Below are 14,448 nucleotides of genomic sequence, written 5' to 3' on the forward strand. Positions count from 1 at the left end.
GTAAGGCTTTGCAGCCCAAGGGCCCTTTCTGATCCACATCTACTGAAAACAGGTGGCAGAGCAACAGCATTTAATCATGTAATCATGATGGGAGCAAAGAAGGGGGGGAGGAAAAGGAGGCTGGGATCCCACAATCCCTTTTGGATTAGCCTAACCCTGGATTCACTGGACACCCCACCCCCAGTGACTTAAGGTCCTCTCACTAAGCCCCAACATTCAAAGGTTAAGCCACTTCCTAATAATGTCACCTTGTAGTCTTCATGGCATATTCAACATCCAAACTATATAGCAAGGCTATGTAGAAAGCACTCAGTGAATGTTAGCAGCTATGGACGCTTTGATGTATGAAGTGAAAGAAACAGTGTGGATTCGTATGACTTTCACCAAGTTAGCACCACACTTACCAGCTCTTAAAGGGCCCCTCAGATTCTGAGGTTGTCTTATCAAGGAATCCAGTGGTCAGCCCAACCCTGGCCAATCATAAACTCAATCCTGGTCCAGCCTTTCACGAAACAGGTAGAGGGAGGCTATATAACATCAAACTCACACAAATGAGAAGTGGTTTAGGACCTGAATCCAGGATTGAACTAACAGGCGCATTTAGCTGCTGCAAAATCTAATGCATTCATTTAGTCATTCTTCCTGGATGCATTTATTATGCATGACCAGGTAATACACTGAAAGCCAGGGAACACAAAATGAATGCATATCTGCATCATGAGCTCATGCCCACTGAGCAAAAAAAAAAAAAAGAGAGAGAGAGGGGGGGGGGGGATAAAGGCAGGTGGGCTGTTTGGTTTTAAAAGGTGATGTCATGACGCCTGAGAGGCTGGAAGCAATTGCTACTTCCTGGAAGCCTCTGCCCTCCTAGCTGGGATTGTACCTTTCATCCAATCACCCGGTTAGTCACGCCCTCTGTTGTAGGCGGACCAATCAAATCGTGGGGAAGGAGGCGCGTCCCTCAGAGCTGGCAGGCTGGTCCTATCTCAGGGGTAAGCCTCTGTCATTGGCACCTGCAGGGACAACTATTCCTAAGTTCCTCAGAAAGGCACGGAGCAAAGGCCGAGGCTTCAGTTTGAGAACCGTGGCGTGTGAGAACGGGCCAAACCCTTGGACGGATGCCCCGTGCCAGGCTCAAGAGGCAGCCGAGCCGAGGATCCTAACGAGGCTGGGTCCGTCCTCCCAGCTCGATCCACGAGCCCGCACTGCCTCCTAGAGTCAGAGCGGGGCATCCGTCCGAGGAGACAAAATCCCTATGAAAGTCCAGCGATCGGCTAATTGCAGGGGGCGAGTGGTCATGGCAGGGACGCCGTCTGGGAGGACACTTCCCTTGGCGCTGGGCTGGGGACATTGAGCGCAGCCCGTCCCATTTGTCTCCGGGCGCAGGCCAAGGAAGCAAGGGGCGCCGGGGGAGGACCACACCGTACTCCGGACCCGTACTCACGTTGCACAAGCACGAAGCGGAACCTTTCTTCTCCCTCTAGCGCTCGCTTCCACCCGGGCCCGTTTGGTGGCGGACGCAGTGGGGGGAGGCTTAAACATGGAGGGGGCGGGCTCCGGGACTGGGGAGTCTTCCCCGCTGGAAGCTCCCGGGTCCGCGGACGACCGGCTTTTCCTGATTAAAGGTACGGTGCCCGGCGTCCGGGCGGGCTGTTGCCGTACGCTTCCTTCTCTGAGGGCTCTTGCGTGACTCGAGCCCGTGGGGTGCGTGGGCCCCCCGCCGCGGGACGCCCCTCCCCGGGCGAGGGCGAAGATCCCGCCCGCGTCCTCCGCGCCCTGCAGTTTCCCGCGTGCCTTGCCTGTTGTAATCGCCTCTGTCTCTCTCTGCCTCCCACCCCCGGTCCTGGGGGACAGGGGAAGGGGACCGGCTCCCACGTTCAGCCCTTGACGTCCTGTCTCAGAGCCGGAGGTCACGGGGCCGCTCAGGGCCCCGTCATTTTATCCTAAGCAAGGGCTGCTTTGGTTCCCGAGCTTATGCTTAGCCATAGTGGTTTAAATGTTGACTGCAACTTTGAAAGTATCCGAGACTTAACCAGTGTCTATCCTTTTAAACTTTTAATACATCCCTTCTTCCAATTCTTGGCAGGTGGAATTTTCCTTGGTTCTGTTGCCACCGCCGGAATGCTGGCTGGGTTTGCTACGACACTGTCATTGGCTAAAAAGAAAAGCCCCGAATGGTTCAGTAAGGTTTGTAACTCTGAAATCCCATCCATAACACTGTTGTTTATAATAAATGGAAGGTTTTGTATAGGAAAAATAAAGTGCTGATGGCCTTTTACATTGGTTTAAGAAATAAAACTGGATAAAATGCATAGACAGACTTAACAAGTATACAAGTTACTTGATGGATTTTCTTTTCTGTTTAAAAAGTACTTAACCTCATGTTTTCTTAAAATTTGGTAGAACAGAACTTAGCAAGCTTATCTGGCCCGTTTCTTACAGCATGATTTTAAACCTAAATCTGGGCAGTTCACTATTAGTAATAAGAACTCGCTATCTTATGTACCATTTACGAAGAAAAAACAATGATGTCAATTAAACTTTTGATGGTGATTGAAAAAAGTGCCTTATTTTGGGGGGGGGGTGCTAAGGTGTTGAAAGAAAGTTCTATTAGTATCAGAGAAAAACACATCTGCTTATTGGCCAGGAATTGCTACAGCAGCAGTGCCTAGAAAAGTATTTGGCACATATTAACTGCACAGCAAGCTTTGGCTGAATGATTACAACCTAGAAGAGAAAACCTTTACTCCATCAGCAAGGTTGAACATTTGCTTTCTAATTTCTATGCCCCCTTCCTGATCATGAGCATTTTTCTTCATGCTTATTTGTAGTTGCTTAGAATGTTTTGTCCTGTCTCTGCCCTCCCATCCCATCTGGTATATTTAATCCTTACTTCATTGTTTCAACAATTGTTTACTTGGGATCTTTTGTCTCAGTCACTATGATGGTGGGGTGGAAAAGATGCAAAAATGAACTACACATCTGACCCTCAGGAACTAAAGTGTCAGCTGTGAGAAACACAGATGTGCACACAGATAATTGTACAATTGCAGCTTGATGTGTGCTGTGCAGAACGAGTCTTCGGTAAAAATCATAACCCGGTACAATTCCCTTTCCATGTCCACAACACGAATTCTGCAATGGCAGAAGACACACAAGTGCATTTCGATTCTCCCTGAAGATGCTAAGGGCTTATGGAGCTCCCAAAATCACTGCTGGGAACCTGGGTTGTGTCATTTTCTCCCTATGTAATGCAATACTTTTAGAGCATGGATCCATTTACTGGCAGATATTGGTAGCTTTTTTTGCTTTTTTGAGGTAGGGTTTCCCTCTAGCCCAGGCTGACCTGGAATTCACTATATGGTCTCAGGGTCACCTCAAACTCATGGTGATCCTTCTAGCTGTGCCTCCCAGGTACTAGGATTAAAGACATGTGCCACCATGCCAGCCCAGGTATTAATATCTTTAACAGTCGAGGTTTTAAAATATACTTTATTCATTTATTTATTTGAGAGACAAAGAGGAGGAGGAAAATAGAGAATGGAGAAACAAGGGCCTCCAGCCACTGCAAATGAACTTCAGATGTAGGTGCCACCTTGTGCATCTGGCTTATGTGGATACTGGAGAATCAAACCTTGGTCCTTAGGCTTCACAGACAAGCGCTTTAACTGCTAAGCCATGTCTCCGGCCCCAACAGTTAAGTTTTGTTTGACTTCTGAACTGGTGTTAGCTTGATATCCCTTGGGTCACAGATCTGTTTAAGAATGTGATGAAAGCTAGATTCTCTGGCACAAACATATTCCCAACTTGGCATTTTATTTTGCTGTTTTGAGATTTGATCACCACACTTTTTTTTTTTTTTTTTTTTTTTTTGGTGGTCTGACAGTTTTGACACTTGGGATCCACAGAACCCTGGTGATCCCTGAGATGCTGTTTATGGGTAAAGTCAGAACTGTTTTCCCATTAATACTAAGACACATGTCCTGATGGTACAGAAGCAATGGATGGTAAAACTGCTGAGTGCCTTGATATCATCATAGCAGTAGCCTAAAACTAAAAATATACTTGCAGTCATTGTGTCCTTTACAATGGACCAGTACTTCTGTAAAAAACTCCAGCAGTAAGTAGGCTGTCTTTGCCAAAGCAGTAAAATTACTAATTTTATTTTGTCATATAACTTGAATATACTTTTCTTTCTAATTTCCCATGAGGAAGGGGGAAGTATGATAAAGCATTTCTGCTTTACCCTAACATACGATGTTTTTCTCAAGGAAAAGCAAATGCATTGCAAACTGAACTAGCCACTTTTCCTTGTGGAGGTGGCATTTTATTTGAAAGGATAACTGACAGATTGTCAGTTTTTCAGAATTGGGTATCTGGCAGATATTTCCTTCAAAATATGCAAAATGAGCCTGTGTCTTCAACCAAGCCAGTGTTGGTCTAGGTTGCCACAGATAAAATTTAAGCTTTCAAGTGAAAATTCAACTTATATCTTCCAGTGTGGACTTGACAGCTACACAGTGCTTATAGCTGTGCTGATGGGATGTTTGATGCTTTTGATGGTTATGTTTTATTTTTTGAGGCCAACAGACTTCTTTTTATTGAGTCAAAAACACTAAAGCCCACGTCGTCATCAGACTCATCAGACTCTTCTTTCTTGGCTTCCATTTTCTTCTAAGCTGGGGCAGCAGCCGCACCAGCCTCAGTAGCAGGCTTCCCGGCCCCTGCATTACAGATGAGGCTCCTGATGTTGACAGTCAGAGCCTTTGCAAACAAGCCAGGCAGAAAAGCTTCAACATCACAGCAGCTGCTTTAATGAGGGCATTGTTCTTATCCTCCGTGACAGTCACTTCATCGTCACATCATCATGCAGGATGAGGGCTGAGTAAATGCGGCGAGCTCAGAGATGGGCCAGGGTGCAGACTGCCCGGTGTGGAGCTAATCACTGGATGGAGTGAGGGCCTTACCCCAACATGGCCTTAGCTTCCTCGGGAGAACTGAGCACCTCGGCGGCCTCTGAGGAAAGATGATGATGAATTTTAAGCACTGTTCAATGGTATCAACAATTGAACTATCTGTGCAGCTTAGTAAACCAATGTCTTCTGAGTGACTTCAGTGCATGGAACAGAATCCATTCACGGTAAATGCTCCAGTGGATTTTAATGTAAGCAACCTGGGTAAAATATATTTTCTGCAGAATAAATGATACCGCCTTTAGCAATATTATCATTATTTAAATAAACTGCACTAGCCCAGGAATCTATTAATTATAACAGATCCAAATTGAAACCCAAAAAGACCTTAAAATGACAACTTTTCTTGAGGGACAGCTGCTCTGCTTTTTATTTCAGGAGGATAATCATGCCCTTACTTTCTTATTTTCATTGTCCTTGCGAGCCTTGTACTAGAAAGCTGAAGGCTGAAGAAGAATAGAGTTATGTGAGCATCCATTTTCTTTTGTAATTCCTTCAATAAAGAGAATGAGGAAGGTACACACTAAGATTGCAAAATAATTCAATCTTGAGTTTCTCTGATCTGTTAAAATGAACCAAATATTTGTTTTTCAGTGCTATTGATGAAACCCAGATCTATCATGTTAAGTGAATGCTCTACTACTGAGCTACATCCCCAGCCCTCCAAGAGTTTCTTTTAAGCTGGTACTTTTTAATCCACTGGTTTCACAAAATGATTGCTATCAATGAAAAGTATGTGGTAAAAACAACTGCAGAATGTGTGTGTGTGTGTGTGTGCGTGTGTGTGTGTGCACGCACACGTGCACACTTGTCCTCCCCCCAAAAACAGTATTTTAATGTTTATAAAAAAATTTAGGCAAAGCACTTAGACTGGCCTTTGTAGAATAATAATAATTGTCAGTACTACTGCTTCTGGGTTAAAATTAGCCAGTTGAAAGCGATTTTAGGTGAGACCTGTGGTGCTTAGGGAACCTGCTGCAGCTGTAACAACATGGACGGGGAGTGAGAGAGTGCACTGCCTTGTCACAGAAAATGGCTAAGGAAACATTTTCTGACAGTCTGATTAGATCTAAGGTATATCTTCAAAACACGTCAGACCGCAAACACTGAGTACCTGTTAAACCTAGTTATGATGCATGACCCAGAGACTGTCTGTGTGCTAGGAACAGCATGTGCTGTCACAAGCCAGGCATGGGTAGGAAAAGCTTGTGCTAAGAAACAGGTTGAACCATATCAGAAAGGTACTCTAAAAACGGCAGTCTCTTTCCAGGTGGAAGACAAAATGCTTCCTCTTATAAGATTAGCTAATTGCTTTAATGTTGTTTTGATGAAAATGCTAGCGGATAGGCGATAGAGGAATCGTGATGGAGCGACTAAAGTCGGCTGGAGTTGACCAGCACAGCGCCGCACGTGCTCACGTGTCTGCACGTCAGAGAGGTCGTGCACGTCCAGAAGCGGCAGAGCTGCTACGTGACCTCGAAATCACCGCGCTGCTTATACAAGCACCGATCCATCCCAGTCACACCAGAATGTCTGTCCTCTCCCGCTCGAGTCTTCACCCACACCTTTTCTTTCCCTTGTAGGGCACTATGGCCACAGCTGCCTTACCGGAGAGTGGGTCTTCCCTCGCCCTGCGAGCCCTGGGTTGGGGCTCACTGTATGCCTGGTGTGGGGTTGGTGTGATCAGCTTCGCAGTCTGGAAAGCTTTAGGAGTCCACAGTGTAAGTAACCAGTCTTGTAATGGGCATCTGGCTGTTTATTGTACTTTTTGCTATCTAAATCTCCTGGTTATCTGATTTGTCTATAGTTTGGAAGTAGTGATACAGAATGTGACTAAATTCTTACCAATATGTAGGCAACTTCTCATTAGTAGCAGATCAAAAATAACTGGTTTAAGTTTTCCAAATTAGTGGCTAATTCATAGCTAATGTTCATTCCATATAACTTGTTTCTAGCTATATTTAATAAAATTCTTAATTTGGAACAGTTTTCTATTCTGTTTGATATCTATAAATTTAAACATTCTTATAAGATGAAACACCTTTAAAATAAATAACTTACATTATTAATGTGTTTATATGCTCTGGGAGTGTTGCAGTCAGGTTCACATTGTTATCAGAAAACACATAAGGTGGACAACAGCAGCAGGAGAGTGTGCCAAACACTGGCAAGGGGAAACTGGCTGTAATACCCATAAGCCCGCCCCCAACATTACCTCCAGGAGGTGTTAATTCCCAAATCTCCATCAGCTGGGGACCTAGCATTCAGAACACCTAAGTTTATGGGGCACACCTGAATCAAACCACAACGGGGGTGTGGGGGGGTCATAACTCTGTGTGTGTGTCTAGGTATATATGTATGTATATATAAAGTGTGTGTCCCAAGCAAAAAAGCTACACATTAAAAATGATTGGTGTTTCTTTTTTCTTCTTAAATAACTGGTGAGAAGCTGAACCAGGCATATGAGGATGGATGGGAGTCTGGATGGGGGCAGTGGAGGAACTAATGAAGAGAGGTTCTGGACAGATTGCAAAGTCAGTGGGGATTTGTTGTAGGCGATCTGGGTTTGAAAAAAAAAAAAATGAAGCCAAGATGTGCCCAGCTTTGACCTGAGCAATGGGAAAATGAATGGGGACAGTGTGACAGACGCAAGTGTTATTTGGGACTTGTGAGCTTGAGGTGTCTGGCAGGAGAGCCACATGGAGAGTCAAGTAATAGATAAGGATGGAATTCAAGGAGTGGTTCAAGGTGGAGGCCAGCATATGGATAATGTGAAGATTCATGAGACCAGATGAACTCCCCAGGGCAGTGAGGCTAGAGAGGAAAGAGGTCTCGGCAGGGGGTTCCTGGGCGCTCCTGCGAGCTAAAGGGTGGAGAGTAGGGAGGACGTGGCCAAGGAAATGGCCACAGCAAAGAGGTTTGGGAAGCCTGAGTGGTGACTGTAGTAAAAACACCTCAAGGGAAAAGACCGTGTCTCACACTGCTGAGACGTTCCATCTGATGAACACCGAGCTTAGCAACGTGGTGGTGGAAAGCCTCTGGAATGGAGTCAGTGGATGTAGGCAGGTCTTGAGTTTTACTCTACAGGGAAAGAGACAGTGGTAGCTAGAAGGCAGAGTGTAGTAGGAGAGAGGTCACTTTGAGGACTAGTCAGTACTGTAATAGTGAACTAGGAATTTCCTAGAAAAATCCCGACACCTGTGAGTAGGAGGCATTTGGTGATTATTGATATTACCCTGCTTTCCCTCCCATTGGAGGCGTTGAACCAGACATTATAGACAGCAGACGAGAAGATGCTGGCGCTGGGAATCAGTGAGGTCGAGTTGCTTGCCTCGGATGACATCACTTCACAGCTGGCAGAGTTGGACTAAGGTCTGAATATTTAGGGCTGTAGGTTTTTCCACCTTACCTTTACTGGCTAAGATGGGAGATAAAGTAACAGAAGGGGCCAGGGTGAAGGAAAGGGGGAAATGAATTTGGTTCTGACTCTGACCCAGTCCACACAGTTCTTGATAACTCACCAAGCTCCCCTGGGTCTCTTCAAGATGGCCTCATCTCTCCATAATTGAGGTCAGCCTCATACAGGACTGGCCATTCTTCTCTCATAGAAGAGGACCTCTCCTTTTAAGCTGTCATTTGAAACAGAAAAATGGTTAGGGTATAGTGGTGAATGAAAAACAAAATTCATAGCTATATATGAAATGAGAGCAGTTATCTGAAGACCATGAAAAACTGAGGGAAAATGTTGGATAATAATATGTGAATAAATTAATGGTCTGTGGATGAATTTTTATCTATTTTACTTTCCCATATGTTTCTTAGAAATACCAAGTTAGAGCCAGACGTGGTGGCTCACGCCTTTAATCCCAGCACTTGGGAGGCAGTGGGAGGATTGCCGTGAGTTCAAGGCCACCCTGAGACTCCATAGTGAATTCCAGGTCAGCCTGGGCTAGAGTGAGATCCTACCTTGAAAAACCAAAAAAAAAAAAAAAAAAAAAGAAAAGAAAGAAATACCACGTTAGTAGCAATATTATTTGTAATATGCAGGAGTTTATTAATTTGAACTGAAAATAAAGCGCAGCTGCCTAAGGGTTCACCAAACCTCCTTGAGTAACGTAAAGTCTTTGGGGGACATGGGAACGTTTAGTAATGAAGTTACTGAATTTCTTGTTCCTGCTGATGACAGCTGTTATGGCCTTAGGTTGCCGTTGTCGAGCAGAGAGCTGACGTTTAGTGTTTCGTAGCGGAGGCTGTGTGCTGAGGAAGACTTCAGGGTGTGAGAGTATGAGTTCCGCTGATGTAGAATAGTCATCACGCTGGGTCAGTCTGAATTTTTGTAGACCAACAAAATTAGGTTATTATGCACCAGAGAGTTTGGCTTTATGGGCTAGACTGCTATTTTAGTTTCTAGAACACAAATGACTTCATTTTATGGCACTAATAAGGATTATTACCTAACTGTTTGGGGAGAAAATATTTTCTGATTGGAACTACCAAATATAAGAATATGTGGAATTGTTTTATATTATAGATTCATTCTTAATAGAGAGAAGGCAGATACACCCCTCGAGGCCATTAGGCATATCAACTTGATCTGCACATCTGAGAAGCTCTCAGAAAAGTGGACTCACTGCTACCTGTGCGTGGATACTTTCTTTTTTTTTTTTTTGGTTTTGTTTTGTTTTTCAAGGTAGGGTCTCACTCTAGCCCACGCTGACCTGGAATTCACTGTGTAGTCTCAGGGTGGCCTCGAACTCACAGTGATCCTTTTACATCTACCTCCCGAGTGCTGGGATTAAAGGCATGCGCTATCACACCTGCCTTGAAGACACATTTTTAAGTGCAGCAGTGTTTGTTAATTATTTTATTTAGAACTCATTTGTGGGTCTGTCCTTAGCAAGCACTGCCCACAAGGTGGGTGATGTTCAGGCTTCCCCTAGCAAACCCTCATGACCCTGCTCTGTGCTTGTCGGAATCAGTATGGGAGGCTCCTGCGTTGAGAGTCTGGATGATAAGGCAGAGATTGACCTGAGTCCAGTGAGGAGCTTGTGTCTCATGTCCTGCCTCCTTCTGAGGACTATCACACCATCAGATATCCAGTACAACTGAGGATAACAGTCTCAGGAGATGAACAGAAGTGGTCCACGTCTATGCACCCACTCAGTAGGTGAGATGGTCATTTCTAGGTAAATCAGAATCAAGTCCACTGTCAAATAATTGTTGGTATCTACTTGAATTGTGGTACCTCTGCTGTAAATGTAATCTGCACCTTGTCCCACAAAACGGGAGCCACCTAATGGCTACTTCAAGCAGTCTCACAAGTGCTTGCATTTCCTATTTTAATTCACAGCTACATCTGCTGGCCTAAAAAGGAACATGTTTCAGTTGCTCAATTCAGAACTTAGTTTCTTATTTTACTCAGTTTATTCATAGTTACTATGAAATTTTACATCACAGAAAATACATATAACACATCCAATGTAAAAATATATGTGTATCTGATACAGCTGTATATCATTTAATCAGTATTCCCCCAAAAAGAGCATTAGTGGAAGCTATCTCATAAGCTAGTAAAAGCATTAGATTTGCCCAAGGTTAAGGGTCTGTGGAAGCAGTTCAAACACACCATCTGTCCTGCTGCCCTGGCCAGTGACGGGGCCAGCAAGCCTGGCCTGGTTGCTCTGCGTGGATTCCCTGACTACTCTGAAGTGTGGCATTTGATCATTTAAGCATGAGTGAGGTAGGGTTAATCTCATCATAGTCATTGCGCTCTGGATAAAGAAAAGAAGCCTTTCCTGTGGCCCTGGGTCCACTAAGCTAGCTGTCACATGCTCCCAGGACTGGTCTGCAGGCAGGTAAGTACACCAGGCGGGCTGACTGCATGGTTTTATCACGGTCAGTTGTTTAAGTTTAGCAAGCAGTGGAGATAAATGTGTTGACTCACTATATGACATGTAAGTCACTGTGTAAAAGTGCTTCTGGTGGGGCACTAAGTGGGGTATTAGGAAGAAAACAAACTGTTCTGTTTATGGTTACTTACATGTTACTCAATGACTTTTCACTTTACTCTGATCATCCTGTTATTACCCATAGTGGGTACTGGTGTTTGGAGGGTGTCTTAGGGGAATCATGAGGCGTCTCAGTATGTCCTGGTGGAGATAATTAGACATTCTTAGAAGAGAGTGTGAGCTCTGCCTGTTGCCTTATGCTGTATGTTGTCAGCTCAGCAGCCTGGCGGCCACCTCTGCTACCCTTTCCTATGGCCTGTGCACACGGGATGCATGAAGCCTGGTCATGTAAGGGTTTATAATTTACAGCTGGTGCCTTTATAGGAGCTAAAACTTCAATTATAATAAAAACCACAAAAGTAAATGTTCTTAGTTATTGTGAATTACTTTAAATTATCCAGAGATTTAATTTTAACTTAAGGAATAGAGTTTTAAATTTTATTACTTTTAACCATGGTGTAAAAATGAAATTGTCTTTATATATTAGTCAGCTGCTTGTCACTATCACAAAGTGTATGAGATAATTAACTTCTAAAATAAAACTTTATTTAGCTCATGGTTTTAAAGGTCCAGCCCATGATTGCGTGGCCCCATTGCTTTGATCTCTTGTTGGGGTACTGGAAAGCACTTGAGATTGTGGAGGGATGAAACTGTTTGCCTCCCCAGCCAGGGACCAGAGAAAGGCGGTGGTCCAGGTCCCCTTCGCAGCCCTGACAAGGCCGCATCTCCCCGTTTCCACCGTCTAGGAGCACCGCCCGGTCCAGGCCTTGAACATACGGACCTCTGGAGATCTAAACTACAACACATAGATTGGTGTTTCTTTTTAAAAGAAAAGAATATGTTTAGGGCTTATATTATTTCGCAAATGATTTTGTGGGTTTCATTAAAATATTGCTAAAAATGGCCATATAGAAAATTACAAGGCGGGCTGGAGAGATGGCTCAGTGGTTAAGGCACTTACCTGCAATGCCTAAGAAGCGGGTCCAGTTCCCCAGTACCCACTGAGTTTGTTGGCAGTGACTAGAGGCCCTGGTGTACCCATTTACATTTTCTCTCTCTTTCCTTGCAAATAAACACTTTTTGTTTTGTTTGTTTTTGTAAAGCTGAACTTTGCCAGGCATGGTGGTGCATGCCTTTAATCCCAGCACCTGGGAGGTTAGGAGGATTGCTAGAGAAAGACCCTACCTCAAAAAAAAAAAAAAAAAAATACAAGGAAACAAAAATCATACATTTCCCAGTGCTGCAACCACTGATCTGAGTGGGCCATCCTGTCAGAGCTGTCTGCTTGTCTGTATCCATAAGAGTCATGGGCCTGCTGTGTGCTGGACATGTCACTCTGGGGTCTTTTTTTTCTACTTTGTATAGCAGAGTATATAAATCTCCATTACTTTTAATGACTACATGGTACTCCACTGCATATTACAATCTACTTAATCAGTCCTCTGCCAATGGGACTAATTTTTCACTATTAAATGTCATACTGAACCTGTAGGCATACACCTTGTTACACTGTTCTTGATTAAGAAATTTGTTCTAGAGACAGAAGATGGTACTGTTGAGCCACAGTATTTTATTTTATTTATGTATTTAATCTGTTGGCAAAGGTCTTCCTAGAAAAGTTCAGAAGTAGGTAAGTCCTATGAAAGTTTTTTAGCCTTGACCATTAGTGGCTGTGATTACTCGAAACATTCACCAGTCTGATCAATGGGAAATAATCTGTTTTCAACTGCATCTCTTATGAGTCTGGCTGAAAGGCTCAGATGGAAAGAACTGTGATTAGAATGTTGAAAGCTCCCCAGGCTTGTACTGCTTCCTCAAGAGGGCAGACCTCCTTTTCCTTACAAACCACAAAGTGAAATGTGAATAAAGCAGATACCTTGACTATTTCTTGGAGATGAGTATTTGGCTTTCCAATTCTGGAAGAGGCTTAGGGAGGTGACACTCATCTGGAAGAATGGTGCATGGGCTCTGACTAGAGCTGTTTTCTCAGCCAGGCACAGCTGCAGTTACAACACTTGAGAGGTAGGGGAACAGGAAAATGGAGAATGTGTTCCGAGCAGGCCTGAGTTACAGGGCAAGACTGTCTGAAAAACACAAACAAAAAATTATTTTCTCTAGTTCTTTTTGTGACTGCTATAAAAAACGTATACATATATATTTTTTTCTAATGTGTATGTTGTATTTACTGCTTATTTCTGAGCATAATGTTTATCTCATACTTTGGGCTTCCTTCTTAACTGTATAACTAATGTGAGGGCTTCTGCTAATTAGCCAAGTTTCCTTCTTTGCTGGCTTTAGTTTTCCCCAATATTCTTGCATATCTTATTAGTGCATGTGTTCCTATCCTGTTATTGTTTATTGACCTCACATAAAACAGCTAGATCTCATATTTAAGTAAAAATGGAAAATCTTATAAATTTTTAACTGTAAAGCTATCAAAGAAGGGCTGGAGCGATGGCTCAGCTGTAAAGGCATTCTTGCTTGCAAAGGCTGACAACCAGGTTCCATTCTCCAATACCTACATAAAGCCAGGTGCACAAAGAGGCACATGCATCTGGAGTTTGTTTGCAGTGACAAGATGTCCTGGTGTGCCCATTCTCATCACTCCTTCTCTTCCCCTCCGTCCCTCTGTCTGTCCCTCTCTCTCCCCTTACAAATAAATGAGCTTTTTAAAAAAATTAAATTAAAAAAAAAAACACAATACAGCCAGATGTGGTGGCCCCGCCTTTAACTCCAGCATTCTGGAGGCAGAGTTAGGAGGTCACTGTGAATTCAAGGCACCTTGATAAAACAAATATCAAAGAAACAAATTTTCATTTTTTGTATGGTATGTGCATGTTTGTTATGTGTATGAGAGAGAGAGAGAGAGAGAGAGAGAGAGAGAGAGAGAGAGAGAGAGAGAGAGAGAGTGTGTGTGTGTGTGTGTGTGTGTGTGTGGCCCATAAGTCAACACAAGGGGTCCTTCTCAGTTGCTCTCTACCTTATTTGAAACAGAGTCTCTCTGAACCTAGAATTCAGCTGGACTAGCTAGTTAGGCAGTGAGCTCCAGGGATTCCCTCCTCTACCTCCCCAGCACTGGGGTTATAGGCTTGCACCACCACATCTGCCATTTTACATGGGTTCTGAGGATCCAAACAAGCCTGTGCTTCCTGGAAGGTTGTTCAGTGGCAGCCATGTAGAATAGCTGAACCATTTCTCTCCCACATCTGTGCCTCACTGAATGCCCCAAGCAGAAGTTTCCTTTCTCATTCTGATTACCACGCATCCGCATGCTAGGCCTCACTTCTCTCTTGGTGGCACTTACTAACACTCCCAGAACAAGCCATAGTGACCAGCGCTCCCAGAACGGACCCATCATGACCAGTGCTCCCAGAACGGAGCCACCGTGACCAGCGCTCCCAGAACGGACCCATCGTGACCAGCGCTCCCAGAACGGACCCATCGTGACCAGCGCTGCCAGAACGGAG

At 44.1% G+C, this 14,448-nt stretch overlaps 1 protein-coding gene across 2 annotated transcripts in view; it reads left to right on the forward strand.

Moving 5' to 3' along the window:
* Positions 1-1,493: 1,493 nt before the first annotated feature.
* Positions 1,494-14,448, forward strand: part of Tmem242 (transmembrane protein 242) — a 30,664-nt gene continuing 17,709 nt past the window's right edge. The window contains exons 1-3 of one of the 2 annotated variants that reach the window (XM_045159842.1): positions 1,494-1,625; positions 2,087-2,187; positions 6,557-6,694. In XM_045159842.1, coding sequence (XP_045015777.1) covers positions 1,541-1,625; positions 2,087-2,187; positions 6,557-6,694 — 324 coding nt within the window. In that variant the 5' untranslated portion in view covers positions 1,494-1,540. The remainder of the gene's footprint in view (positions 1,626-2,086; positions 2,188-6,556; positions 6,695-14,448) is intronic. The other variant, XM_004651110.2, reaches the window with a different exon arrangement.

This window comes from Jaculus jaculus, chromosome 9 (assembly GCF_020740685.1).
Source record: "Jaculus jaculus isolate mJacJac1 chromosome 9, mJacJac1.mat.Y.cur, whole genome shotgun sequence".
In the NCBI taxonomy this organism is placed as follows: Eukaryota; Metazoa; Chordata; class Mammalia; order Rodentia; family Dipodidae; genus Jaculus; species Jaculus jaculus.